This window comes from Vulpes lagopus, chromosome 12 (genome assembly GCF_018345385.1).
Source record: "Vulpes lagopus strain Blue_001 chromosome 12, ASM1834538v1, whole genome shotgun sequence".
Taxonomy (NCBI): domain Eukaryota; kingdom Metazoa; phylum Chordata; class Mammalia; order Carnivora; family Canidae; genus Vulpes; species Vulpes lagopus.
In genome coordinates, this window is record NC_054835.1 from 20054179 (window position 1) to 20079346 (window position 25168).

Sequence of the window (25168 nt, forward strand, 5' to 3'; positions counted from 1 at the left end):
TCTGTAACACCAGCCATTTGAGGGAGGGCTCAGCTGCCATCCGGGCCCTCTACCCCCTGCTGGACGTAGCCGCCTCCTTCCATATCAGCCCCTCCGCCATGGCTCTGACACATACGTTTGCCTGACAGGGGGCTTATTTATGTCCCAGTGGGCTGCCTCTGTTGTCCTAGGCAGAGGAGACATTGGCACTTCACTGGACCCTCTTGGGGTTCCCAGAGCCTGCATGGCACTGGGTACAGGGCAGGGCGTAGGACAGAAGGGCACAGAGTAGACTGGAAATTGGCGGCAGCTCTGGTGCTCTTTTTCGCTTCCCAGTGTCTCCCAGCCCTCTCAGGGGCTCTTCACGAAGGGAAGAAATCCTGGGTGGGCTGGTGGGCTGGTGGACCCTGCTTCCTCTCCAGGCACAGGCTGGGCTGGTACAGGCTGGTTTACCAATGCCTGACTTGTGGTGTGGGGGTAGAGCCTTTCAAGTTCATGTTTGAGGCCTGTTGAAAAATCAGCTTTTGGGTCTGGTGGAGAAATAAGCCCAGTGGAGACATTTTAAATGCTTAACTGAGGGACCCCGCCGGTGGCAAGTGGTCAGTGTCTACTGTCCTTGGGAGGAAGCAGCTGTGCTTCACTTTGACAGCATGGACGTCAGAGTCAGCAAGACCTCAGTCTGAATCAAGGCCCCATCCTTTGGGCAAAGTCATATACTTCTCAGGGCCTCAGTTTCCTTGTCTGTGCGATGAGCAGGATCCGGGGACCCTCCTCAGGCTCATCGTGAGGATTCAAAGAGATGGAGCAGAAGCCGTTGGCATTAGTTAGGATGTGTTGGAGCCTGACAGCGAGTCAGAGCACTAGAAACATCGGTGGTTATAAATATTACTACTTCACTTCTATTTTCTGGCAAAGAACCATCCATTTCTTGGAACTCTTCATTTCCTCTTGCCTTCAGTGACTGGCAGGGTGGCAGGTGGCTTTCTCCCTGGGACTGTTTTTTTCACAGAAACAAAATTGCATGTGTCTGTTTTTTTTTTTTTTTTTTTTTTTTTAATCACTTCACAGGAGTTCTCACACACAACTAGTAAAGAACAACACTGCTAGGAACACTGGCTGGCTGGGTCACACGCTGGGCCCCCAGCCCCTCCCCCCCAGCCCCTCTCTCCGGACCCCCAATAGACTCCCACTGCCCGCAGCCCCATGGCTTCTCCCTGCACCCCCTGTCTGATCAATACTTTTAAGGCCATTGGCCACAGAGGAGCAGGTGAAGCAAAAAAGCATAGAGGCCTGGCCTTTGACTCAGATCATCCCTTGTCCACACCTCCAGCCACCCCACAGAAGACTCCTCAGCCAGTCCCTAAAGTACACAGAAAGTAAGGACTTACCAGCAGTGGGGCAAACGCTGTTGTAAACCAAATACATGACCAAACACAGATGAACAGGTGCAGGACTGTTTATATGCTAACATCCCTGAGGACTATCAAAGAGGATGCTAGGACTCAGCCAGGGAACTCTCTCTTCCCCTTGGGAGTGCCACGTTCTGGATCCTTTTTGGAGTGTGGTCCATGGATATCACCTGGGAGCTTATTAGAACTATGGCATCTGGAGCTGAAGCCAGACCTCCTGAACCCGGAACTTGCATTTCAGCAAGATCCCAGGTGACTCATCCACATGCTCAAGAGATTTTGGGCCCAGTCTTACTGGGCCTTGATGGAGGCTGCACATTGAACTCAGCTGGGAAACTTTCAAAATCACCCATGCTGGGACCCAGATTTCATTGGTCTGAAGTTTGGCCCGGACATGGGGAGTTTGAAGAGCTCCTCTGGTGGTCTTACCTGCAGAGAGGTTTGGGAATCATGGCTCTTGGTCTTACTGCTGGCCCAGTAAGCTATTTTCTTGCTTGTGTTTGCGAGCAACGATGGGTGAGAAGAAGGGCTAAGGTTAGGGTGGCTGCTGGCAGCTCACGGATGGATGAACGTCAGAAAGGGTCAGGAGTGTCTGCTTGGAATGTGCAGGGAAGCCTTTGAGCCTTGGAACCAGCCCAGCGAGGCCCAGGGAGAGCAAGGCACTGCCCCAAGGCCCAGGAGCTGGCTGGTTGCAAAGCCAGACCCAGGATTCCACTCCCTGACATCGCAACCGCCAGCTGGTTGTCTGGGCTCTTCGAGTTGCCACCTCCACCTCATCTTGAAAATTCCCCTTCCCAGTCCTCCATGTCAGCCTTGGTCCTCACACCAACACCGCAGCTGCGTCCTGATCAGTAGGCCGCCCCTGCTGGCTCTGCTCTTACTTTGCTGGCCTCTGGCCCAGGACTCCAGCAAACTGTCCCCGAAGCCAGTAAAGCTCAATCCACCAAAGCCAGGAGGCATTAACACATTGTAACCGGCCGAGCTCCATTCCATTCTGTAATCAACACCGGCTGGGAGGCAGCTCGCTGAATGGAGAGGGAGGGATCCCACAGGCTGGGTGTGAGCCTCAGTCCTGCCACTTGTCCGCTGTGCTGCCTCACACTGAGCCTTTGGCCTTGCTGGGCCTCTGTTGCGTGATCTGTAAACAGGCACAGCAGCACTCCCCTGCCTCAGGCCAGTGAGCAGACTGAGTAGATGAAGAAGGTGCCAGAGCCCAGGGCAGTGCCTGGCATGTGGTGGGTGCTAGGTCAGAGATCATTGCGGTTGCAGAGGATTCAAAGCCTCATGGGACATGGGTTCCCAGCTGGACCAGGTATGGCACCCTCCCACCCTCAGCAGGACCATCTGGGTCCCCCCCACACTCCCCAGGATCAGAGGGTCCAGACAGGCAGAGGTGTACCTGCAGGGTACACGGGCTCTGTTGTTATCCAATTTATTTGGTGGCTTTGAGGAGACCTGCTCTGTCAGGGGGATTCCCAGCCATCCAGGGTTGCTTAAGCAACAGAAGTTGGCTACGCTGGCCACAGTGGGTGGCACTCTTCCCACTGCGAGGGGCCACTCATGACAGAGAGCCGTTATTGTCATGGTTATTTTTACTCCTCCCTCTGGGAGCCCCAAATCAAAGGGAAATATCAGCTCCACTGCCTCGTTATAGAGAGCAGAGAAATGGGGTGTGGGGTGAGTTGGATTTTCTCAGCCAGCCCCCCACACACACCCTGCCACCCTTTGCCTCATAGTTGCAGTGGCAGAGGGCGCAGCCCGTGGAGACTGGCGCAACACCTTCATCTTACAGATCAGGAAACAGAGGCCACAGTGGGTCAAGGCCTTGTCCAAGGGTGAGTCAGGGCCAGGCTGGCACCTGCTTCCCCTGCCTCCTATGACTACTGTCACTAGGAAGGACTTGAGGGCAGCTTAGAGTCATCACCCTCAACCAGTGTTTCTGTGTGAAATGCAGATCCCTGGGCCCCAAGGACCAACTCTGTATCTGGAACAGACCAGGGGATCTGACCAGAGTTCTGGAATCACAGCTGTGGACTCTCCACGTTGGTCCCAAAGCTCCAGACCTGTGCTCTTGGTGTCTCCTCTCCTCCCCTGCATCAAAACCCACCACTGGAACATCCCAGCCCCGGACAGATGGACTCCCATTAAAAGCATTGCTCATCTGACATGTACTTAACAGCAGTGGGTCCCCAGTGAAGGGGACAAGGGTGGTGTCCTGTATGGATAAGCACACGCACTCTGGATGCAGGCATCGGGGGATCAAATCCCACATCTGCCACTTCTGGCTATGGGCCCCCTGCATGTTGCTTCACCTTTGGGATGAAGACGGTGCTGCCTCCCTCCTGAGCTCTGTGAGGACTGATAAAGCACTTAGGATAGTAGCTAGCACACAGCAAGGTCCATGTACATATTCTCTATTATTATGTCCATTTTACAGCCTGAGTAGACTATGTTTAGGGTAGCTGAAAGACTTTGCCGAGGTCACGCTGCCACTGTGTAGTGAGGTTGGTTGGGGCTTGTATCCTTGTCCCACTCAGTCCCTGCCTGGGTGACTAGGGCCTTCTGGCTCCTTCTGGCTCCTGGGGCCAGCCACCTAGCCCCCTGCTGCTGATGGATTAGGGATGTGCTGATGGATTAGGGATGTGCAGGAGAGAGCCCCTCTCCACCACCCCCCTCCCCCCCCTCCCCCCCGCCGCCCAGTCACTCAGGGGGGCACGCACACACTTTGGAGTTAGGATAAATTCCCAACTCCACAGTGGTGGTGGTGTGGAGTTGCAGCAGCTTTGCTTCCCTTTGCCCCAAAAGTCCCTAATGGGGGCAGAGGCTGCTGGGGACACTGCCACCCTTAAACTAGAAAACTCCATTCTTGTTATGCCAATGTCTCTTTGCTTTTTTTCTTAAAGATTTAATTTATTTATTTGACAGAGGTAGAGCCAGAGAGCACAAGCAGGGAGAGTGGCAGAGGGAGAGGGAAAAGCAGACTCCCCACTGAACAGGGACCCTGCCTCAGGGCTCAATTCCAGGACTCCAGGATCATGACCTGAGCCAAAGGCAGACACTTAACCAACTGAGCCACCCAGGTGCCCCTCAATGTCTGTTTATTTAAATGAAATGAAAAGCTTATTTTTATTTTCTGGAAGAAATTACACTTCTAGTCTCTGCACTTTCATCTAAGAGAATGTTTTCAGACATCAGCTCTCTAGGTCCTTGTGCTCACAAGGTCATTTCCTCATCTGTGGAAGAGAGTTGGGGCCAAGTGTCCTGAAATGGGCTGGCTGTTGGGGCTGTCTGTCTGGAAGCTGTGTTTCTTCCTGAATCCCCTCCCCGCCCTTGCTCGTTCTCTCTCTGATTTGCATCTCTTCTCTGATGCTGTGGTTGTAAAGGAATTGGGAAGTGTTCCCAGCTGGGGCTGGTGTGCACCCTCCGGATGGGCTCCATACCACCTCTCATCGCCCTGAACTGAAAAATCCAGAAGGTCACTGGAGCCCGCACTGTTCTTCCTGCTGCCCCCCACCCCCTCCCTCTCAGTGGCCTGGGAAAGGGAGCTGCATTACCGATCTTTTCTCTTCTTCCATCCCTGCTGTGATAGAATCTGCCCTGAGTGGTCAGAGCCAGGCCAGCTCTCGGGGCCCATTCTAATGAAAGTAACTGAATGCCAGGCAGCTGAAACCAGCCCTTTGCAAAACAGCAAGGGGAGGGCCGCCCTTGAGGGCAGAGTGTGCCAGCGCTTGTTTGCCCTAGCCTGGTATTAAAGCTGGGCTGGGCCCTGGCAGCCTGGGACGGAGGGGCCCAGGAAGGAGAAGGGGACAGAGAGTAGGTTTATTTGGGGTGAGCTGGGCTGGCTCATTGCAGTTTGCATTCGGTGGCTTCAGGAGTTGGAAAGGCAAACAGTGGTAGATTTGGGTCACGAGGGGGTGGGTGGAGGAAGAGATGGTCAGATTAACCAGGATTCTGATGCCAAGTAGCTCTGGGCTCTGGACTCTGGACTTGGGACCCTTCAGATCATAGCTTTTCTTTCCCCCCGCCCCTCCTCCTTCCCCACTCTGCCCAGAACACAGAGCTATAAAGCTGCCCTTGGGCAGACACCTGTCTCCACTGACCAGGGGGCTCCTTTCCCCAGACTTAGGAGGCCTGTGGCAGAGTTGGAACACAGGCCTGCATCCAAATCCTGACTCTGAATGTCTTTGGGCAGGTTTAATCTTTTTGAGGCTCAGCTTTCTCATCTGCAAAATGGGAAGGGTAGTACATACTTGGTGGCTCCAGATTCTGTGGGGCCTGAAACTTTTACAGTGTGTAAAGTCATCTTTAAAGTAAAAAATCTCAAGGTATCTTATTTCTGCAAGTTCTATGAAACACATGACTATGTGAACACACTGCAGGGCCCCTCCTGAGCACATAAGGTCCTAGAAGTTTAGACCATCGGTTAATAACCCAAAGAGGCATTTCCAAAGGGGATGGTGATGATGTGGGAGAGCTGGGAAATAATTTTGACTTGAGATATGAGGAAAGACCTCTCTTGAGCCATTGAGCAAAAGGAAAGAATTCTTATTATTCTAATTTCTGCACGTCCATCTACAAAGCCGCCTGGCAGAGTGGCATTGCTGACCGACTACCAGGTCCAGCAAGAAACCAAACATACATTGTGTCATTTGGTCCTCTGGACGATACTGAGAAGAGGCAGTGGCGACCAGGGTGGTGGTGGTGGTGGTGGTGGTATGTGCGACTCCTGTCAATGATATACATGTGTAGGGACACCAAGAGGGCTTTCCAAGTGCAGGAAGCTGACTGCTCTCGGACTCTGATGCCCCCAGGAGGTCAAAAACATTTTGGTAGTAGAGGTAGTGTGACCTTTGGGAAGGTCACAGGTCACAGGAGCCTGCAAGGGCATCTCTGCCTGTATCAGCCACGTGGTATAGTTGAAAGAGCTTTAAGGCAGTCTGGTGAGGTTTGAATCCTGGCTCTCCCATTTAGTACACACGCCCATCCACCCCCACCCCCAGCTGCAGACACCAGCCCCCACCTGGCTCTCTGGTCTACCCACTTGACTCATTCCTTTTTTTTTTTTTTTAAACATTTTATTTATTTATTCATAGAGACACAATGAGAAAGAGGCAGAGACATAGGCAGAGGGAGAAGCAGGTTCCATGCAGGGAGCCCGATGCGGGACTCGATCCCAGGTCTCTGGGATCACACTCTGGACTGAAGGCGGCGCTAAACTGCTGAGCCACCAGGGGGCTGCCCAACTTGACTCATTCCTAAAGGGCAAATGCTGTGTTGCTTGATACCTTGGAGGTCTGGAGGGGCTCCCAGTGAGAGGCACAAGATGCACTCAACCATTAAGACAAACGTCAGAGTTCAGAAAACAAGTAGGGAAGCAGGAGGACCCAAGTATTGGACCCAGAAAACCTAGCGGGGGTATAAGCTTATCCTTGTGCTTCCAGACAGGCCTGACAGAAGGAGAAATGGTGATACAAAGTTCTTATAATCCAATGGAGGGAATAAATTACATAGCGGAGGGGGTTCGAGTGGGGTAGGATGGGGGCTCGCATTTTTTTTTTGAAGGTTTTATTTATTTATTCATAAGAGACACACAGAAGCAGAGATACACGCAGAGGGAGAAGCAAGCTCCATGCTGGGAACCTGATGGGGGGCTCAATCCCAGGACCCCGGGATCATGACCTGAGCCAAAGGCAGACGCCCAATTACTGAGCCGCCCAGATGCCCCTACATTTCTTAAGCATCTACTATGTGCCACCCACTCTGCGAGGTACTTGGAACCTCTTATTATGTGGTCCTCATAACATAACACACTTGTGCGGTAGACAACCTTTATGTCCATTTCAAAGATGTGAACACCAAGGCTCAGAGAATCAAATGAACTTACGAGGACACATCCCTGAACCTGATAGGAGTTTATGGGGAAAGTTACTACAGAGGAGACAACAGACTATATAGTAGAGTTTTCCATAGACATGTTATATTTAAAATCAATTTTATTGCTTTTAAATTTTCGTAGTTCTCTTAGGCCTTGTTAAGAGTTGAAGCAAATGTGTTGAAAGTATGTCTGCTGCAAAGGGGAGCTTTTGAGAAGTGTGCGGAACTTAATAATAATCTGCCAGAGTACAACAGCGTACAAATATGGAGGTCATGGGAACCCAGCACGTTAGAGACCTTACCCCATTCAGGCCTCCCAAAAGAGATACTCGTGAGAAAGAGATACTCGTGAGAGAGATTCTCTTACTACCCCCAAGATGACTCAGCTGGCGAGGGGTGGAGCCTGGACTCGAAGTCAGAGAGGAGAGAGATGGCCATGCCCTCGGGCCCAAGCAGACTTTGGTAGGGAGCTGCCATGCTGCTGGGCGAAGTCTGGGGTTGACAGAAACAGCTGGCCGAGCTCTTGGTGCCAGGTGTGACCATGAAAGTCCCCACTTGTTGCGGACAAGCCCCTCACCCAGGGCTGAAGTTGGCAGCGGGCCTAGCCGGCTGGGCCAGGACTTGTGTCCGAAAGCAGGTGGCCCTGCCAGGTGGTGAGGTGCCTTGCCTGGAGCCCTCAAATGCCAACTCATGAAGCAGGGAAGAGTTTGTTTACCTGGGGTCGATTCCCCAGACCTTGGCTCACTGCCATGCTGGGCCGGGGACAGGGCAAGTGGAGATATGACATGGTCCATCCTGGAGGTGCTCAGCCTTCTTGAGGAGAGAGACCCACAAAGAACCACCGTGCAATGCCACCTGTTGAATGTGTCAGCCAGCTGAGGTGCCCGGGAACGTGGTGGGAGCGGCTGGTTCTGCCCTGGGGGGCCGGGCAGGGGCAGGGAGCTAGCAGAGCCAGACTGGGCCTTGAAAGCCGAGTTGTGGTGATCACCATGAGTGCGCCCCACGCTCTCCACCTCCAGTCCTCACGCCCAGCCCGGCACGAACTTTACTGTCGAGGCTCAGCTACACTCTCATTCCACAATCGTATATGGGGGGGGGGGGGGGGACCAGGGATCCAACAGAAAGAAAAGGTCCCGTCCCCTAAAGGACTTCTGTCCTAAGAGGAGAGTTAAGTAATGTTTATGCAGACAGAGAGAAAGTGCTCCAAAGGGAATAACACAGCTTGAAGCAGAAGGATGGGGTGTTCTCAGGAGGCCTGGGGCCAACCTGTCGGAAGTTAAGAGACAGAGGCACGTGGGGATGAGGCAAAAAGCAGCATGACAGGGCTTGGCTGTGTGGGAGCTGGCAAACCAACCAGTGTAGGTGACGGTGACAAAGGAGGGAAGGTGTGGCCCAGGGAGGGGCCTGAGGGCACAGGACAGAAGTTTGGGGCTTATCCTGAGTTGAGGCCAGATGAGGGTTGTCAGCTGGGAAGTGACAAGACCTTGGTGGTTTTAAGAGCTCATTGGGGTGTGTGTGTAAATATGGCCCCGGAATTGGGGCCACCAGTTAGGTGGCTGTGCATTTGTCCAGAGAAGAGGGGGTGGCAGCTTGGTTGAGGATGGTGACAGGCAGATGGTGAGAAGGTGGACCGGGATGGAGCTGCCAGGAATTGCTGATGTGGGGCAGAGGGAAGAGAATCATCGAGCACTGGGCTGAGGTTCTCCCCGGAGCTCCCAGGTACTGTTGGTGCCATTTGCTGGGTAGGCGAGGAGGGGTGCCCCCTCTCCCCCCATGGAGACTGGGGTGGAGGTGAGAGGAGTACTGAGGGAGGGAGAGAAATGCAGCAGTCCAGTTGTGGACATGTCACTTGAGATGCTACTGGGAGTTTCTGATGAAGACATGCACACACTGTCGGGTGCGTTCACACCCCTTCTAGGTTGGCAGCCCTCGTCCTCCCATCTGCCCTGATATTATACACCTTTCCTGGAGGCAGCCTGCACCCCAGACTGGTCCATGTGGGGATACAAGGGTTTTACCATCTTGCTTCTTTGGGGGGCCGTCCTGGCTCCAGAGTGCCTGTGGGATTGGCTGAGGCCTTCTCACATGGCATCTTGGTCCCTCTCTCCCCTCCTGCTCCCCTCACACCCTTGCAGAGCTGGTCCCTAAGACACTCCCAACAAACCTTCTCCACAGGCAATTGGATACCACAGTTTGGAGGTCAGGTGAGTGGGCCAGGCTGGACACAGACATTTGGGGATCATTGGCGTTTGATGGGATTTAAAGTCACAAGTTAGGGAAACAAGGGGAGAGGGCTGAAGCACAGAGGGTGCAACATTTGGGGCTGAGGAAGGGCATGGGAGCCAGCAACAGCAACTGAGTCATGACTGGCGAGCCTGGAGGAAGCCAGAAGGGTGGGCGTGCAAGAAGCTGTGCTGGGAAACTGGGTTCAGGGCTGCCCGAGAGTTCAGGTAGGATGAGGAGCCGGGGAGTGCACAGACCTGGTGGAGGAGCTGGGAGGCAGCTCTCTTCTGGTCCCTTCTGTCACACAGCTGCTCCCAGCTGGCACATGGCAGCAGTGTGGTTCAACCAGCCCCAAGGTGAGCCCAAAGCCTGGGCTCTGGGCTTCACTAGGTGCAAAAAAGTGCCAGGAAAGACATTCCAGGCAGAAGGAACAGCAAAAGTGTCAAGGGTTGGTATGTTCCTCAGGTGATAAGGAGTAGTAACGATGCAAATGTGTTCTGAGCTGTTGCTGTGCCGATCCTCCTCATGCACTGTTTCATTTATCACCCACTCGATAAGCCTCTAACGCAGACATGGCTGACCCTCATTTTCCCCCCGATTCTGTATTTGCAAAGTTGCCCACTTGCTACAGCTTGTAATCCCCCAATGGACACAGCAGTGTCTTTGTGACCATTTGCACGCGTACTCAGAGTGATGAAAATGTGGGTTGGCCACGCTCAGGTCGAAGAAGACACTGCCTTCTCATTTCAGCTCAGACTGTAAACAGGCTTCCTTGTAGCAGTCTTTATAGTGCCCTGTTTTGTATTTGGGGGAGAGGTTTTTTTTGGGGGGGGGGTTGGTGATTACACTATTTAAAATGACCCCCACATGTGATGACATGCTGTTCGTGGTTCCCAAAGGCAAGAAAGCAGCCCTGTGCCTTTTGGAGAAAACACAGCGTTAGATAAGCTTTGTTCAGCATGCAGGACAGTCCTGTCCTCCACAAGTTCATTGTTAATCAACGGCATATTTTAAAATAACGCGACTTTAAAGAAACCTGCATAAAACAAGCCTGTGCGTGGCTTGGTGGATGGAATTGTCATAATCAGAGGTTCTCAGGAACTTGACCCCTGGGAGCAGTGGCTCAGCATTCATGGATTCAGCGTTCACAGGGCTACCTGCAAGTAGCGAGAATGCAAGCTAGGGAGCATGAGAAGCAAAGCTGGGGCTTGGACCTGGGTTGGCCACGCACCAGTGCACTTCAGTCTCATGAATGTAGCCTTGTGGTCTGGTGGGGATGGCAGGGGGCCTGGCCTGGAAGAAAGGCTTCTTTTTTAGGGCACCCTGGGAGCAGCCTCTCCCTCCCTTTCGTTGGCCTCCTCTGGGCTCAGGCTTCTCCAGTGTCCACCTGAACACAGCCCCTCCGCCTTCCCCGGGCTGTGGCCACAAGCTTTCGCAGGGTTGTGGTTTTCCTCTGAGTGAGAGGAACACACTGGCTCAGTGTCCTGGGACCAGGCGTCTTTGGTTTCCCTCTGCCGAGCCCAGCCCTGCAAGGGGAGCCACAAGGGAGGTGTGTGTGCCCGAGCCGGCTCCAGTCGTTCCGTCTGCTGCTGCGGCTGCCTGTTTATTCCGGGCCGGCACGGCCCATCCTGGGCAGGTCCAAGCGAGCTGCTGGCCCCGGGCCCTCCAGGAACCACCCCCAGGACGGGGCTGCCCACGCCCTCCCTTCTCATAGCGGAGAACCCACAGCCCTGCTTCTGTCATTTATGGGGCGGCTTGTTTTTTTGTGGGTTTTGGGTGGTTTTCATTCTAGCATCACCAAGATAATTTAGGAGGGACTGTGTTTGTTTTTAATGTGGAATTACAAGCCCTACAGTGTTTGCCTTCCTGACCTGAAGAAAGAGGTGAAGTCGTCTTCATCCTCTGCCATCCTTGTCTAAGGGTTATTCTCCACCCAGGAGCAGGTCTGATTTCCTGAGATCAAGTACCGCCTGGCTGGAGGGTCCCTTGTGTGGGGGCCCGATGGCAGTCTGGGAGGAGGGAGGCAGAGTGCCCACGGGACGGTGAGGAGGGGCAGTGACCATGGTGGGGGCACCCAGAGGGCCTCACGGGCCGCACCCTGCTGGGGAGCAGCTGAAGGTGGGGTGACCCAGCGGGGAATGCGGGACCGTGGGGCCAAGGATGGAGTCTGGGCTGGACGTGAGAAGAGCTGGGTGTGGGACCGTGTCCCCCCCTCCCCCGACAGCCCGAGCCACTGTCTGGAGGCTGTCAGGATGCCTGCCTGGGCAGCCTCTGGACCCCAGCATCTCAAGGGTAGGGCCTCTCTGGTGAGCTCACACACCAGCACGCACATGTGTGCACACATGCCAAAGGCTGGAAGGGCAGCCCGCTGAGCACACGGCCTTCGGCGCCCATCGTGGCAGAGAGCAGAGCTGCACTCTGGGGTCACAGAGGCCTGGACAGGCGGCCAGTAGCTCCAGGCGGGATTGCACCTTGTTCTTCTATCTCCAGGTGGCCGGCACGGTGCCTGGCCTGCAGCTTCTGCTCGGTACGTGCTGTTTGAGTAAATGAATAAACTAGCGAGTGAATGAATGGTTTCGGCCCCACTCTGGTTACTTCAGGAAGTTAGCCTAGAGACCCGTGCCTCCCTTTCTTCATAGCGTCATGGTTAGGTGCGTGGTCTCTGGAGCCAGCTGTCTGGGCTGGAATCCTGGCTTTTCACTTACTAGGTTTATGTCCTTGAGTCACTTCCTGGAGCCTCAGTTTCCCTGTCTATGACCTGGGGATAGTACTTGCCTCCTAGGGTTGCTGTGAGGATTGAATGAGTTAATATCATGTGAAGCACATGGAACAGAGCCTGGCACATAGTAAGTGCTATGTAGGCGTTTGCTATTAATAAAATGAAGATAGTAACATCTAGTTATTCTGTGCGGGTGTGCGCTGGGAGCCTGGTACATTGTTTTTCCAAGTGTATGCCTTGTAATGCAGAGTCCCTGGTGTTGGTAGGTGTAAAATGACAAGGGGCCTGTCCAAAGCTGAAGAGCCTGAAGGTTACAACAGAGCTGGGCAGGTTTCTCTAGTGCCAACATGCTCTGTGACATCTCTGAGGAGGAGTGAAGAATGTCGCTGGTCCATTTGACCACAGAGCACTTTCTTGCTGTCAGGGTGGGGTAGAGACTCCACAAAACACATTTTTTGGAAGCAACAAATACCTTATCCCTCTGTCTCCCCAGGAGCCGTGGCCCATCCATCCTGCTCCTGTCACCCAGCAGCACCCTGGGGAAATGCCAGGGTGTCTTTCCCTGGATTGGGAACTGGGGCAGGAAGCAGTGGCCAAGTCAGCAGCAGAAGGGTGCCCAGCCCTCCACCCTAATACACTCAGCGGGGCAGGCAGGCATCCCACCCTCATGGGCAGGCCACTCCCCAGGGGGTATTGCAGAGGTGCATGTTGGTGAATGGCAGAGGCCTGGTGTGGGCTGCAACTCATTAAAATAATGTCCACCTGGGACGCCTGGGTGGCTCAGGGGTTGAGCGTCTGCTTTTGGCTTAGGGCGTGATCCCAGGGTCAGGATCGAGTCCCACATCAGGCTCCCTGCATGGAGCCTGCTTCTCCCTCTGCCTGTGTCTCTGCCTCTCTCTCTCTCTGTGTCTCCCATGAATAGATAGATAAAATCTTTAAAAATAAAAATAAAATATAATAATGTCCAGCTGGATAGTGTACACCTCCCCAACGATGATGAAGGGAGGTGTGAGGCCCTTACTTGCTCACAGACTTTCGTCATCCTGATTAATTAATTTCTGCTGCTTTCCAGACGAGTCTAGTTGCTGTCATTAAGCTGGCTGCACAGTAAGAGAGGCGGCAGGGAGATCTGGACATGGGCCAGCAGATCTGAGTGCCAGTCCTGGCTCTGCCACTCTGGCCATGTCACTCAACCCTCCTGAGCCTCGGGTTTCCTCATCTGTTATATGGGTGCAGTAACATCTATCCACAGACAGTCAGACTAAGATAAATGAGAAGAAATGAAGTGACTGGTATACAATAGACCTTCAATAATTGGTAGCCGCTCTGGTCATAAGCTGTAGGGAAATGATCTCTCTTTGTTTTCAGGGCTTGCATGAGGGAGAGGGATGTCTCCTCAGAGCTTAGATCGGATACGTTCTGGGAAGAGGGCAACTGGATCTTGATGATGGCCTTTCTTATTTCCTTGTTTCTCTCCTTTTAAATGCCCATCTCAGGAACATCAGAAAATATTCCTGCGAATTTGTGACTAATCAGGCCATTTATGTGTGAGTGATCCTTACTCCCACTCAGGGCCTCCAACATACCTCAAGTGCCTCCTATGTGCCAGATTTGTTAGCAGCTGGAGTCCAAAGACACTAGGGATGTGGACCCTGCTCTCAGGAATTAGTGTGGTGGGGGGTCTGATAGGAGGCTAATCCCAGCAACACAGTGTGTCCCTCACGGGTTGCGTTTGAGAGATGGAGATCATGAAGCCAAGGAGTAATTTATTCTCACTGGAAGAGATAGAGAAGGTGTCACTTGGCAGGTCACACCTGATTAGGGTTTTGAAGGATAAATAGGAGTTTGTCAAGGCAAGATACTAAAACATCATCCCCAGTCTCTTCCCAGCCACCCCCCTTTCTGAGGTCAGTGTGGATCCTCTGCCATTAACAAGCTTTGAGACTATGGGCAAGTCATGTTGCCTCTCAAGGCCTGTTTCCTGGATCTCTACCAGCTTTACTGCACTGTGATTTTGTGTCTATAGAGGCTTAGATGATGAGAATTTCTAAAAAGTCCTCATATTTGCAGAACACTTTCCAGAAGTCTTTGACATTTTCTCTTTTCTCCAAGTTTTGGCATCAATTTTTTAAATGAAATTTATATATTAGAGAAGCCATGATCACATCTTAATTTCTCAAATATTTATATGAGTAATTTTTGTGTTGTGATACCTCTTTTCTTGTTTGTTTGTTGTTTGACCTTTTTTTTTTTTAAAAAAAAGGATTCTATTTATTTATTTGAGAGAAAGAGACAACATGAGTGGGAGGAAGGGCAGAGGGAGAAGGAGAAGCAAACTCCTCACTGAGCACAGAACTCTCTGTGGGGCTCCACCCCAGGACCCTGAGATCATGACCTGAGCCAAAGGCACATGCCTAACTGACTGAGCCACCCAGGCACTCCTTGACCTTTATTAATGCAGATCCCAGTCTTACAAAGTTGGTCACACTCTCCCCATTCGACTGAAGAGGAAACGGAGACTTGGCAAGGTGAATTGACGTCCCCTTTGCCAGAAAGTGGCAGAGCCAGGCCTTAACTCTAGGTCTTCTGGAAGTCTTCTAAAACTTAGTTTAGTGTTCCCTCCAGTTCCATGGACCTCTCAGACACCCCACAAGCCTAATATCCATCTTGTCGGCTGCTCATAAACAATACCTTGCCTTGGGCGGGCCCTGAGTCAGGTGGTGTTGCTTGCACAACTTGGAGTCAGGAGCACTGGGTGCAGAGGATGCCAGGTGCTGCCCTGAAGACATTGCTTCAGGGAAAGAGCTGGGCAGAAGGCCCCTCGAGGAACAGGAGGGAGGACCTCAAGGATTGCCAAGTGAAAGCTCTTTTAGCCAGAGAACAGGAGGAAGTCCGGGGCAGTGAACAGGGGTGCAGCTACGTTTTCCTGAAACAAAGCCTGGTGCCTAAACCCAGGATGAAAGCAAACCCCAATCCCCAAGGTCTCTCTGATCTCTTACCCTGCTTTGGCTTTCTTCATAGCCCGGGCCATATGTATCATTGATTCGTTTATTTGTTGTCTGACTGCCCCAGGGGAATGTGAGCTCCAGGAGAACTGAGGCTTTCTTATTCATAGCTGTATCTCCAAGACCTGGAACAGAGTCTGGCACAGAGAGATCGTCACTGAATATTTGTGGATGGATGGGTGGATGGATGGATGGGTGGATGGATGAACAAGTGATGCCTTCACCTGTGGCGGCCCTGGCTCCCACCGTGGTCGGCCCCGCCTTTCGCAAAGGAGTTTCTAAACTTGCTTATCTCAGAAATACCTGGGATCTTTAAACACTGCCTACACCTGGCTCCCACTCTAGGTATTTGGATTCAGTTGTGACCTAGGCTTTGACCTTTTGTACGTTCTCCAAGTGAGTTGAGTGTGCATTTTGGGAACTACTGCTTTACCACCAACTTGTAAAAGCCAGAGCCACAGGTACCTGGGCCAGGAGGAGGCAAGGAGTGTAGAGGAGGCATCTATAGGAAAGGAGAGTTATTTGCGCTCTTGAGTTTGCAGCCACCTGATGTTACCAACGGTGAAAGAAGGGGAAGTTTTTCCTCCTTGCTCTCACCCAATCCAAGTCAAAGACACCCTGGTCTGACTTCCTCCTCCCCTGCCATCTCCTCCTCCTAGATGGTCAAATGAGTCAGAGGAAACGCGAGTTTTCTCACCATTTTCCCCTCCTATTGGGTTTGCATGAGTAAGAAAACCCATTGTTCACATGTACACAGGTTGACAAAAATAGAGCTTGGCCTCTCTGCACACTGGGCTGGGGCAAGTCAGTAAGACCCAGTCCCACCCCGTCTGCAAAGCATCCAGCTAGACGTTATACGGAAAAACAGGCCTGGGGCCAAAGTCTGCAGGTGTCCTGGCCAAAGGACAGTCACCAACATCCATCTGTTTGCCAATGGAAAGGGGCTCCCATGCCCGGCTCCAGGATCTGCTCCTGGGCTAGCCCCAGGTTGTAGATTGGGAAGGGACCTTAGCGATGCACTGTCTAAACCACATCTTCTGGTCCCGGTGGCCCCTGGCCAGGCCCCTGCTGGAGTGAAAGGGCTTTGGGATTCAGGGCTTGCTCCTGTTGTTTCTAGATGGCAGATGAGGAACAACTTTCCTTTGGGGTCGAGAGGCCTCTGCAATTCCAGGGTTTTGCCTGCTTCCTTAGTACCCACTTCTCTTTCCAAAGCCATTGCTTCTGACATCAAAGGTTGAATCTGTTCCCTGGAGTGGAAGCTGAGACTAAAAGGTGGGGCTGATGCTCCCTGATCCTATCAACGGCCATTTGAAAAGGAGGCGAAGGAAGACAGGTGTCTGTGGCAGAGTCTGAGCCGGCTACATGGAGGGCTTTACCACACCAAGAACAGTAGCTGGTGCAGCTGTTTGGGCAGAAGTAAAGTCCAGTGTGTGTGATGTTGACAGTTGTGGTTGGTGACTGATGACCATCTGATCAGAGTTCTGAGAGCCAGCCCTAATCCCGGCTCTGCCGATGACAGTGCCATGGTGAGAAGAGAAGCCATCTTCCGCCTCTGGGCTTGTTTCCCTATTTGGGTAATGAGTGATTTTATTAGACTAGTGATTTGGAACTTTAAAACCGTGGGACTCCTTGTTTACATGAGATCTTATGTGGAAGTCTATATGTAAAGTGGATGGAAGTGGGGCCATTCTGGCTCACCTGGAGCACCCCTCCTTCTACAGGATCTCCAAAGAAACCTGCAGGTTCCAAGGAAGTGAATTTAGGAACCACTGGACCTAATGCTCAAATGCTTTTTTTCCAGCTGTGGTATCATTTGTGTAACTATTTCCATGTTCGTTCATTTGGCTAATGTCGGTTGGCATCAGTTGCTTGGCTAATGTCAACACTGGGTAACGTTCAGGGAGCTCTTTTCCTATCATAATTATGTCATATATATTTGGTGGGTCTTCTCTGTGGCCCTGTGTATAAAATGTTGCCTCTGTACACCATCTGATGTTGGGCTAACTCCTGCCTGGTGACAGCAAAAGTAGACAAAGGTAGCTAGATAGCTGTGATACAGAGAGAATTTACTAGACTCTCTTCCCTCACCTGGCTCACCCAGATGAACACGTGCTTTCCACCCCCATCAGTTTCTGGAGGCTAGTAACTCCTGCTTGTCAACATTCTATCTGCTTCTGTCTGGCTTTGGCATTCAACATCCTGGGAGTACTCTCATATCAATAATGGCAGAAGAAGTTTCATGACATAAAAAGAATTAATCAGAGTGACTTGTCCTCTGAAAATTAGTCTTGAGTACATTCTCTGGAAGAGGGTTTCTGTTTTTAATGAGACTGTTCTTCTGAAACAGCAAGTCAGACCCCTTAAGAGACTCACAGCACCGGGTGAGCGCTATGAGGGCATCAGCGGCCCATTGCCCCCCATCCCCTGCTGTCATCGCCCTCAGTAAAGCATCCCAGCCAGAGCAGGAGCAGGCAGTGGAGGGCCTTGCACAGGCAGCCAGGAACACCGCTCATATGGTACCTCCATGTGTGGTTTGAACAAATCCTAGCCTTCTCTGAGCCTCCATCTTCCCATCCATAAAATGGGGGAAGAGCACATTAGATGTTTATCCAGAGAGCCTTCCTAGCTTAAAATGGCTTGATTCTTTAACATCTAAAACACAACTATGTTAAGGAACCAGGGTAGCTAATGCAAGATCCTTCTTCTTGTCTCCAGTCCCATAGGTGGGGTTGTGCTCAGAGGCAGGACTACATTTCCCTACTAATTCTCTCCAGCCCAGCCACCATTTGAACAAAAAACACTGAATCCTGGGCTGGAGGTCTCAGTTCTACATCCCATTTTAGAAGACAGTGAGCCTTCCTCCCCAACCCCAAATTGTCACTGCTTCCCTGAACCCTGTGGAAGATGTAGGGCCTTTCCCAAAAGTCAGGGTTCTTGGGGCGCCTGGGTGGCTCAGTTGAGTGGGCATCTGACTCTTGATTTCAACTCAGGTCATGATCTCAGGATTTTGAGATTGAGCCCCACGTTGGGCTCCGTGCTGCTTGGGATTCTCTCTCCCCCTCCCTCTGCTCCTCCCCTACCACTAAAAAAATTGTCAGGGTTCCGAATCTTTTCACAAGCTGCTTCAGGTTCTAATCCTCGCCTCAGTTCTCCCCAGCCTCTTGTCATATAATTGGAAGTGGCTGCTGTTCATTGAACAGGTGTTATGTGCCAGACCTGTTCTTGAGTCTTATATGCATGGGTCCTGATTATTTGAAGCCTCACAATAATCCTGAAATACATACTATTATTATCTCCAATTTGCAGATGAGGAAACTGAGACACCAGAAATTAAACTTGCCTAGACTTATCCAACTGACCTTTTACAAGGTGGTAATGCCAAGATAGGACGCATGGCTCTGGCCCTGCAACTCATATACTGAATCACTGCATCAGACTGGGGCTCCCTCATGCTGCTGGTAATAATGAAAAACTATTGTTTATTGAGTGCCTGCAGCACAGAAGACATTGACTTAGATGCGTATTTTATCATTTCTCTCAAACCTCACAAATGGAAGAGGAAAGATCTTGTTCCATAGAACGTTCCACAGAGGTGACACTCAGAATTAGTGAATGGCTTTGCCGTGGTAAGCTGTAGAATGAGGCAGGCTTCAGACTCAGAAGTGTTCAGTGCTCACATCTTGTGACCCTCCTCTCTGTCACACCGCTTTTCGGAACAAATACCTGCAAATCCTGCTCTTTCCACCACACCTTTGGGAAAAATAGAGGGACCTCTAGCACCACTCCCTCCACAGAGCTCTTGAAAATGGTGATCAGGTTACCCCTCCCAAGGATGGGGTGTGTGGGGGTGCTTGACAAGGCCTGCTTTTCTTCACTGACTTTTAACAGAACAAAGCTAGGACTTAGAAAAGTGGCGATCACCTGAGGCTTCTGCTTCCGTTGCCAGTTGTGGGTGGTCCTCTCACGTTCCCCATAGCCCTTAGGAGCAACATGAGACTCAGAGGGGAAGAGGGGAAACCAAGACAGAACCCCCTGGATGCAGCTACACCCTAAAACCTCACAGGAAGCGGCCAAGCCAAGGTCTCAGGGTGGAGCTACAAAGGCAGAGCAGGCCCAGGGCACGTGCACCACACCGTTGACAACTGCCTGGAATTAAGTGTACCCTCTGCCAGGGTGCACAATTCATGAGGTAGATTGTACCATTCCCATTTTACAGATGAGGACACTGAGTCTCAGAAGGCTTACATAACTCGTCCTAGGACTCAGAGTTAGCAAGGATTCAAACCCAAGTCTGTGTGATTCTGAAGCCAGTGTTCTTTATGATACACCACATTGCTTCTGCGTGTTAGGGACCGTGGGAGTGGACACAAACAAGGGTGAGAAACAGACTGTGCCCCCTCCCCTCACATAGCTCTCTGAACTGCAAGGCATAAGCAGGGGGGCGAGGCCCAGCGGTGGTGGAGTTTCCACCTCACCCCCATTGCTCTAGCCTCCCCTGGCACAAAGCCTTTGCCAGGAGGCCCTCCTCTACCTAATGCCATCCTTTTTGGGGAGAACCCTGTAGATCTGAGACCCTCAGTGAGATGCTTTGCCTCAGAGACAGGCCCCCGGTTCAGAGAGAGGCAGCTGGCAATGTATTTGCAGGAGAGATATGGGAGAGGAGGACGTTGAGCGCAAAGAGCCAGAGCGAAGGTGGCAGAAAAGTCGAAAAACCGTGTGTGTGCTTGTGTGTCTGTGTGTGTGCTGGTGCTGGAGCTGGCCCAAAGCGCCCAGCTGCCCAGAGGCCCTGCCTACGCTCCAGTGCCACGTTGTTGGTCAGTGAGGACTCAGGGAAGGCAAAGCGGCGTTCACGTTGGCCTCAGACAATTCCAAGATAAATCCCTCAGCCCCTTCCCCCAGGTGCACAATGCAACATTGAATCAAAAGGAAACATCCGCATGATTTGTTGCTTTCCACGTTGGCCTTCTTTAATCCAGGGCATAGGGAAGCGTTGTTGGGAAGGCGAGGGGATACTTTTTACTTACATTTACTAGGATTCAACACAGGGGTCCTTTCTTTTTTTATGTTTTTAGTTCTTGTTGCCACTTGGTTCTTCGTATTCCCGCGCTGGTTATAGATACAACTTTTGACTTGGGACGAAAAGATTGGGAAAGTTGTGGGTGGGATCCGGGACGAGAGTTGATCCGGAGCCACCACACTCGGGCTGCCGGCGGTGGTGATGGGGCTGGGCGCGGGGCTGCGGGGCTGCGGGGCTGCGGGGCTGCGGGGCTGCGGGGCTGCGGGGCTGGCAGGTCTTCCTTCGGGTCCGCAAGCGTGAGCGCCGAAGCGCTGGCGGGAATCTGGCAGGCGGGGACGGCCAGCGGCGAAGGAGTCTGGAGCGGGCAGGCGCGCGAGCTCACAGAACCGGGCTCCTGGAATCCGGGGCCCGCGCCGCGCACTCCCGGGCGACCGTCACCCCGCGGGCGCGGGCGCGGGCGCGGGCGCGAGCTCGGGCGGGCCCAGGCGAGCCCCACCTCCCGGGGCGCCCCTCGGCCGCGCCGCCATTGGGCCGCGCCGCCGCCGCCACCTGCCCCTACCTTGGGGGCGGGGCTACCTGGGCCCCGCCCCCCGGGGCTCGGGTTCCCAGGCCCGGCTTCCTCCCCGGCCCCGCCCCCGGCGCGAGGCCCCGCCCCCTCGATCCCGGAGCCGGGGCGCCTCGTGATGTCACGGCAGCTTTGATACAAAGAGCCCTTCGGCCCACGCGGGTCTCCCGGCAACGGCGCGGGTGGGGGCGGGGCCGGCGCCTTCCACTGGTGCGGAGAGCGAGCGAGCGAGCGAGCGGCCGCGGCGCGGCGGGGATCGGCTCTGCGCCCCTGCCCGCCCGCCCGCCCGCCGCGCCCCTCCGCAGCCCGCCCGCCCGCCGCGCCCCTCCGCAGCGCGCCCGCCCGCCCGCCGCCGGACCTGGGATGCGCACCCCGCCCGCCCCCGGAGGCCAGGTAAGCGGCCACCGAGCGGCTCGGGCTCCCCGGGCTCCCCGGGCTCCCGCGGCGCGCACCTGGCCCGGCCCGCGGCCCCGGGGCCAGGGAAGTTGCCAGAGCGCGGAACTTCACCCGCAGCCCGGCCGCCAGCTCCCGCCCCGGCAGGGGCCGCCTTCTCGGCCCTGGCCTGGAGGTCGGGTTGCCTTGGCCCTCGCCCTCTGGGCCCCGGCAGGGAAGCGTCGGTCCCCGCTGCCCGCTCCGGGCCCTCCGCCGGCTCCCAGGTGCGGGCTGCACAGGGCTAGCCCCGGGGCTCCGGGAGACGGGGCCGCTTCCTCCGCGCGGTTTCTAAAGTCTTTAGGGGGATCGGGTGGGCTGGTCCGCCCGGACGCCGTCCTGGCCCGCCCCCTCCCCCGGCCCCTCCCGGCGCTCCTGCGCGTCGGGCACCGGCACCCGCGTCGCCCCGCTCCCTGCGCTGGCTGCGCCGGGCCCGGAGGGGGCTGAGCGCGGGCGAAGTTCTCCGTAGCGCTGGCGGCTGCGCCGAGCCTGTTCGCGGGTTCCCGCGCCCCCCTGGGGGCTCTGCGGGGCGAGCAGGGCAGCCGGCCTCGTTCGAGCTCCGGCGACAGGGCCCGGCCCTTCCCGGCCCGACGTCGCCAGGCCCAGGCCGGAGGGTGGGATGCCAGCGCTTTGCCCTCCAGCGCAGAGCCCGCGGGCCGTCCGGCGAGTCGCTGCCGCCGCCACGCCGCTTCCCCCGGGCGGCCGGCGTCCCTGAGGTCTCGGTGGAGCCGCCTCGGGAGAGCCGCCCGTGCCTGTGCTAGGGAGCCGGGTCTGGACTTGGCCCGGCACGCTGCGCCTTCTCACCCGTGCACACCCTCCAGGGGACCCCTTTCGCCCTCCATCCCACTCCCACCTCTGCTTTCCCACAGATCACTCTCCCTGAGCCAGCCGGCCTTCCTTGCCTTACTGGCAGGCCACCTCCTCGTCAAAGGACTGTGCGGGGGCTGCCTTCCCGGACCCAGCCTACCCTTCTTGCCTTGGCAAACCTCTGGGCTGGTTTCTGATGGTCCACCAAACCCTGTCCTCCCTAATCCTGTGGGTTCCAAGGAAAGGGGTGGGACATCCCTGGGTCCTTCCCCTGGTGAAATGTGGCCGCCGGGTTAGAGAAAAGGAAATCTCAAAGGAGGGAAGGTTACCAACTGTGTGTAGATCAGACCTTTGCTTTAGGGCTCTCTGCCTCCCTCCCTGTAACTGTCCAACTCCGCCTTGGTGGAGTCCTTGGGTCCCTGCCATTGACTGGGGTCTTGCCACCTGCCAGGCACAAGCTTACTAAAATAGTCTGGCCCAAACCCTGCTGAGCTGGCAATCCTGAAATGCTGCTTACATGCCCAGGTGCTAGTATACAGGGGCACTGCCCTGCCCCTAAAGTGTTTGCAGGCTGTAAGGAGACTGAAAACCTGGGTTACATTGTACCCTGCCCAGCTCCCCTGTACCCCCAGGCACATTAATCCCCCTGAGATCCCTGGGACTTCAGTGGAGGCATGTGGCCTGGAGGAAGGAGGGAAGCCAGGGAAGAACTTGGACTGGTAGCAGCCATCGCAACTTGGGGAGTGCCTGCTGGGGAACAGCTTTGTCATTTGGGGGACCCCAGGCTTTGGTGGAGGGGGTGGGGCACATGACTAAATTCAGCAGAGAGATAAGACTGTGCTTGGGAGGGACTTGACTGGCCTGACCAGGTGAGCAGGCAGGAGGTGTGACCTTTGCCCCAAGGAAGACCAGTGGGAGAGACTACCTAGAGCCTGTCCGTACAAAGGCCCTGTCATCAAGTAAGGAAAGAAAAAAAATCAGGAGGCTGGGAACACCTTGCCTTGGGGAGGCTCTGGGCTGCAGCATAAGAACTTTCTGGTGGATATCCCACTGGCCCCCATACTTGCCCATCCTTCCTGCTCTTCAGAGCACTGTGCCCCTCCCTCTCTCCCTCAGCACACTAGCCCCTTCGTGGACTACTAGCCCCTTTTCCTCCTGGTGGGACAAACTGTTTCCACATCTAGGGCTTTCTATGGAGCCCTCCTGGCTCTCACCTTCTTGCATTCTCCCCGTCCCCCTCCTGGTGGCTAGAAACTGCCTTTCCTAAGGGCTGGCAGTCCCCTCTTTTGAGGTGGCCTTTTATGCCAAGGGATGTTTCACAACTGGTCTTGCTCACAGTTCTACTTCAGTTTATATATTTGAGCTGTGGGTCAGGAGGAGGTAGAGGTGGAAAGAGTGAAAAAGGCTCCCAATAAAATACCAGTTGAGTGATTCCTGAAGACAGATCTCTCAGGACCTCGGATGGAGGAGGGACAGCCTGGGGGCACAGGGTGCCCACTCTCTGGCTCTGTTCTCTGTCTCCTGCCACAGGGCTCGTTGCATTTTGAAAAGGAGGCAACTTTTTCTGATCTGCCTGCTGCCTGGTGCTGGCAGTGGGGCACAGTGCCTTGGCTTTGCCGGGCATGTAGAATCCCTGGGGTTGTGCTCTTTTTTTCCTCTGGGCCTGCTCTGTTGGCTCTTGACTCAGGAACAGGGCATTGATGGTATCAAATCACTGGCTTTCCAAGGAGGAGGACTGCTTGGGTCTTCCCCCTGCCTGGTCTTCCAGCTGCATTAGGTAGTCCTGCCCCACGGTCAGCTGGGCACGACAAGATGAGCACGTTGATTTGGCGGCCCACCTTGCGTCTCACTGGACACTGTGTGCTCACCTCCCAGATGTGGTATGGCAAGCTCCTCCCTCAGATGGCATTCCGGGGAGTAAGTAGACCTTTCCCCATTTCTGTTTGCCCAGCCCCCACCCAGCACATGGCCCAGAACTGGCAGTTCCGCCCTCAAATACTTGGAGCATCTGATTGGTGCTAGATTCCGTTCCGGGCTGTGGCAGCAAACAGTAGCAATGGCTCCTGCCTTCATGGAGCTCACGTGACTGATGGCCAGCAGGCAGGGAAGATGTGTGGTGCTCCAAGCAGCAGGAGGGCAAGCAGGGCAGTGGGTGTTGTGGACTTAAACAGAGTGGGCAGGGAAGTCCTCGCTGAGAAGGTGATGCCTTGAAAAAAGAGGTTCAGGCAGAGGGAGCAGCCACTGCAAAGGCCCTGTGGTCGGACTGATGAGCTGTGTCCACTGAAGTGCAGGGAGGCTGCTGGGGTCGGAGAGGGAGCCAGGCAGGGTCCAGGGTCATGCTCAGAGAGATTGGGGGTGTCCGGTGCTGCTGAGTGAGCGCTCTGACCCCAGGAGAACAGGAGGAGATGAAGAGCACACAGTTGAGATTAGGAGTCCACAGACACAAAACGCATTTCATTGCCCTGTCCTCTGCAAACCCTTGCTGTTGAGAGTTTGGGCAGAGGCATTTCTTGAGAAGAAGTGTCTGCGGGTGGTCATGGCTGCTGTGGACTTTCCTGCTCTCAGCCTGGGTCAGGTCGCATTAAGCCTGTCCCCGTGAGTGTGGAAACCACTCTTGCCGGTGTTATTTCCAGCACGCAGATCAGTCCCAGCAGAATCCGCCTGGGCCGTCTCCCTGTCCCCACCAGTCCGCACCAGCAGGGGCGCAACAGGTCCAGTATTCGGGACCCAGACTCTGGCTGGGCCCCCCATCATCATCTCCTCCTTGGACTCCCAGCCTCCCTGAGCCCCACGGTTGCTCAGGCCTTCCTTTTGTTTCCACTTCTGTGCCCTGGTCTCCTGAGAAGCTTAGCAGAGGCACGCATCCACCTGGGCAGCAGCTTCGGGTCTGAGAGATAGAGAATGTGTGTGTGTGTCTGCAGGGAGAAAGGGGACAACCAGAAACGTGTGCATCCTTGGGGGTTTGCCTGGAGGTCCAGAGCTGTGTGTCTGTGTGACCTCTGGCTTCGGCCCCATCTGGCAGGCTGGTACTAGTAATGCCAACGTTTCCAATCCTGCTTCTTGACTTCTTTCAAGAAATGGGAAATTTTCTGACTATTGGTCATATTCTCAATTGATTTAAACTGTTTTATCTTCCCAGAC

General features: G+C 54.3%; 1 protein-coding gene across 2 annotated transcripts in view; it reads left to right on the top strand.

The window, feature by feature from the left end:
* Positions 1-25168, top strand: part of RAB11FIP4 (RAB11 family interacting protein 4) — a 117024-nt gene that overhangs the window by 57630 nt on the left and 34226 nt on the right. Inside the window, exon 1 of one of the 2 annotated variants that reach the window (XM_041725034.1) lies at positions 21109-21184. The exons of the other annotated variant lie outside the window; for it this stretch is intronic. Within the exon in view, the coding sequence (XP_041580968.1) occupies positions 21155-21184 (30 nt within the window). The 5' untranslated portion in view covers positions 21109-21154. Of the gene's footprint in view, positions 1-21108; positions 21185-25168 lie in introns of those variants that run through there. 2 annotated transcript variants of the gene reach the window in all.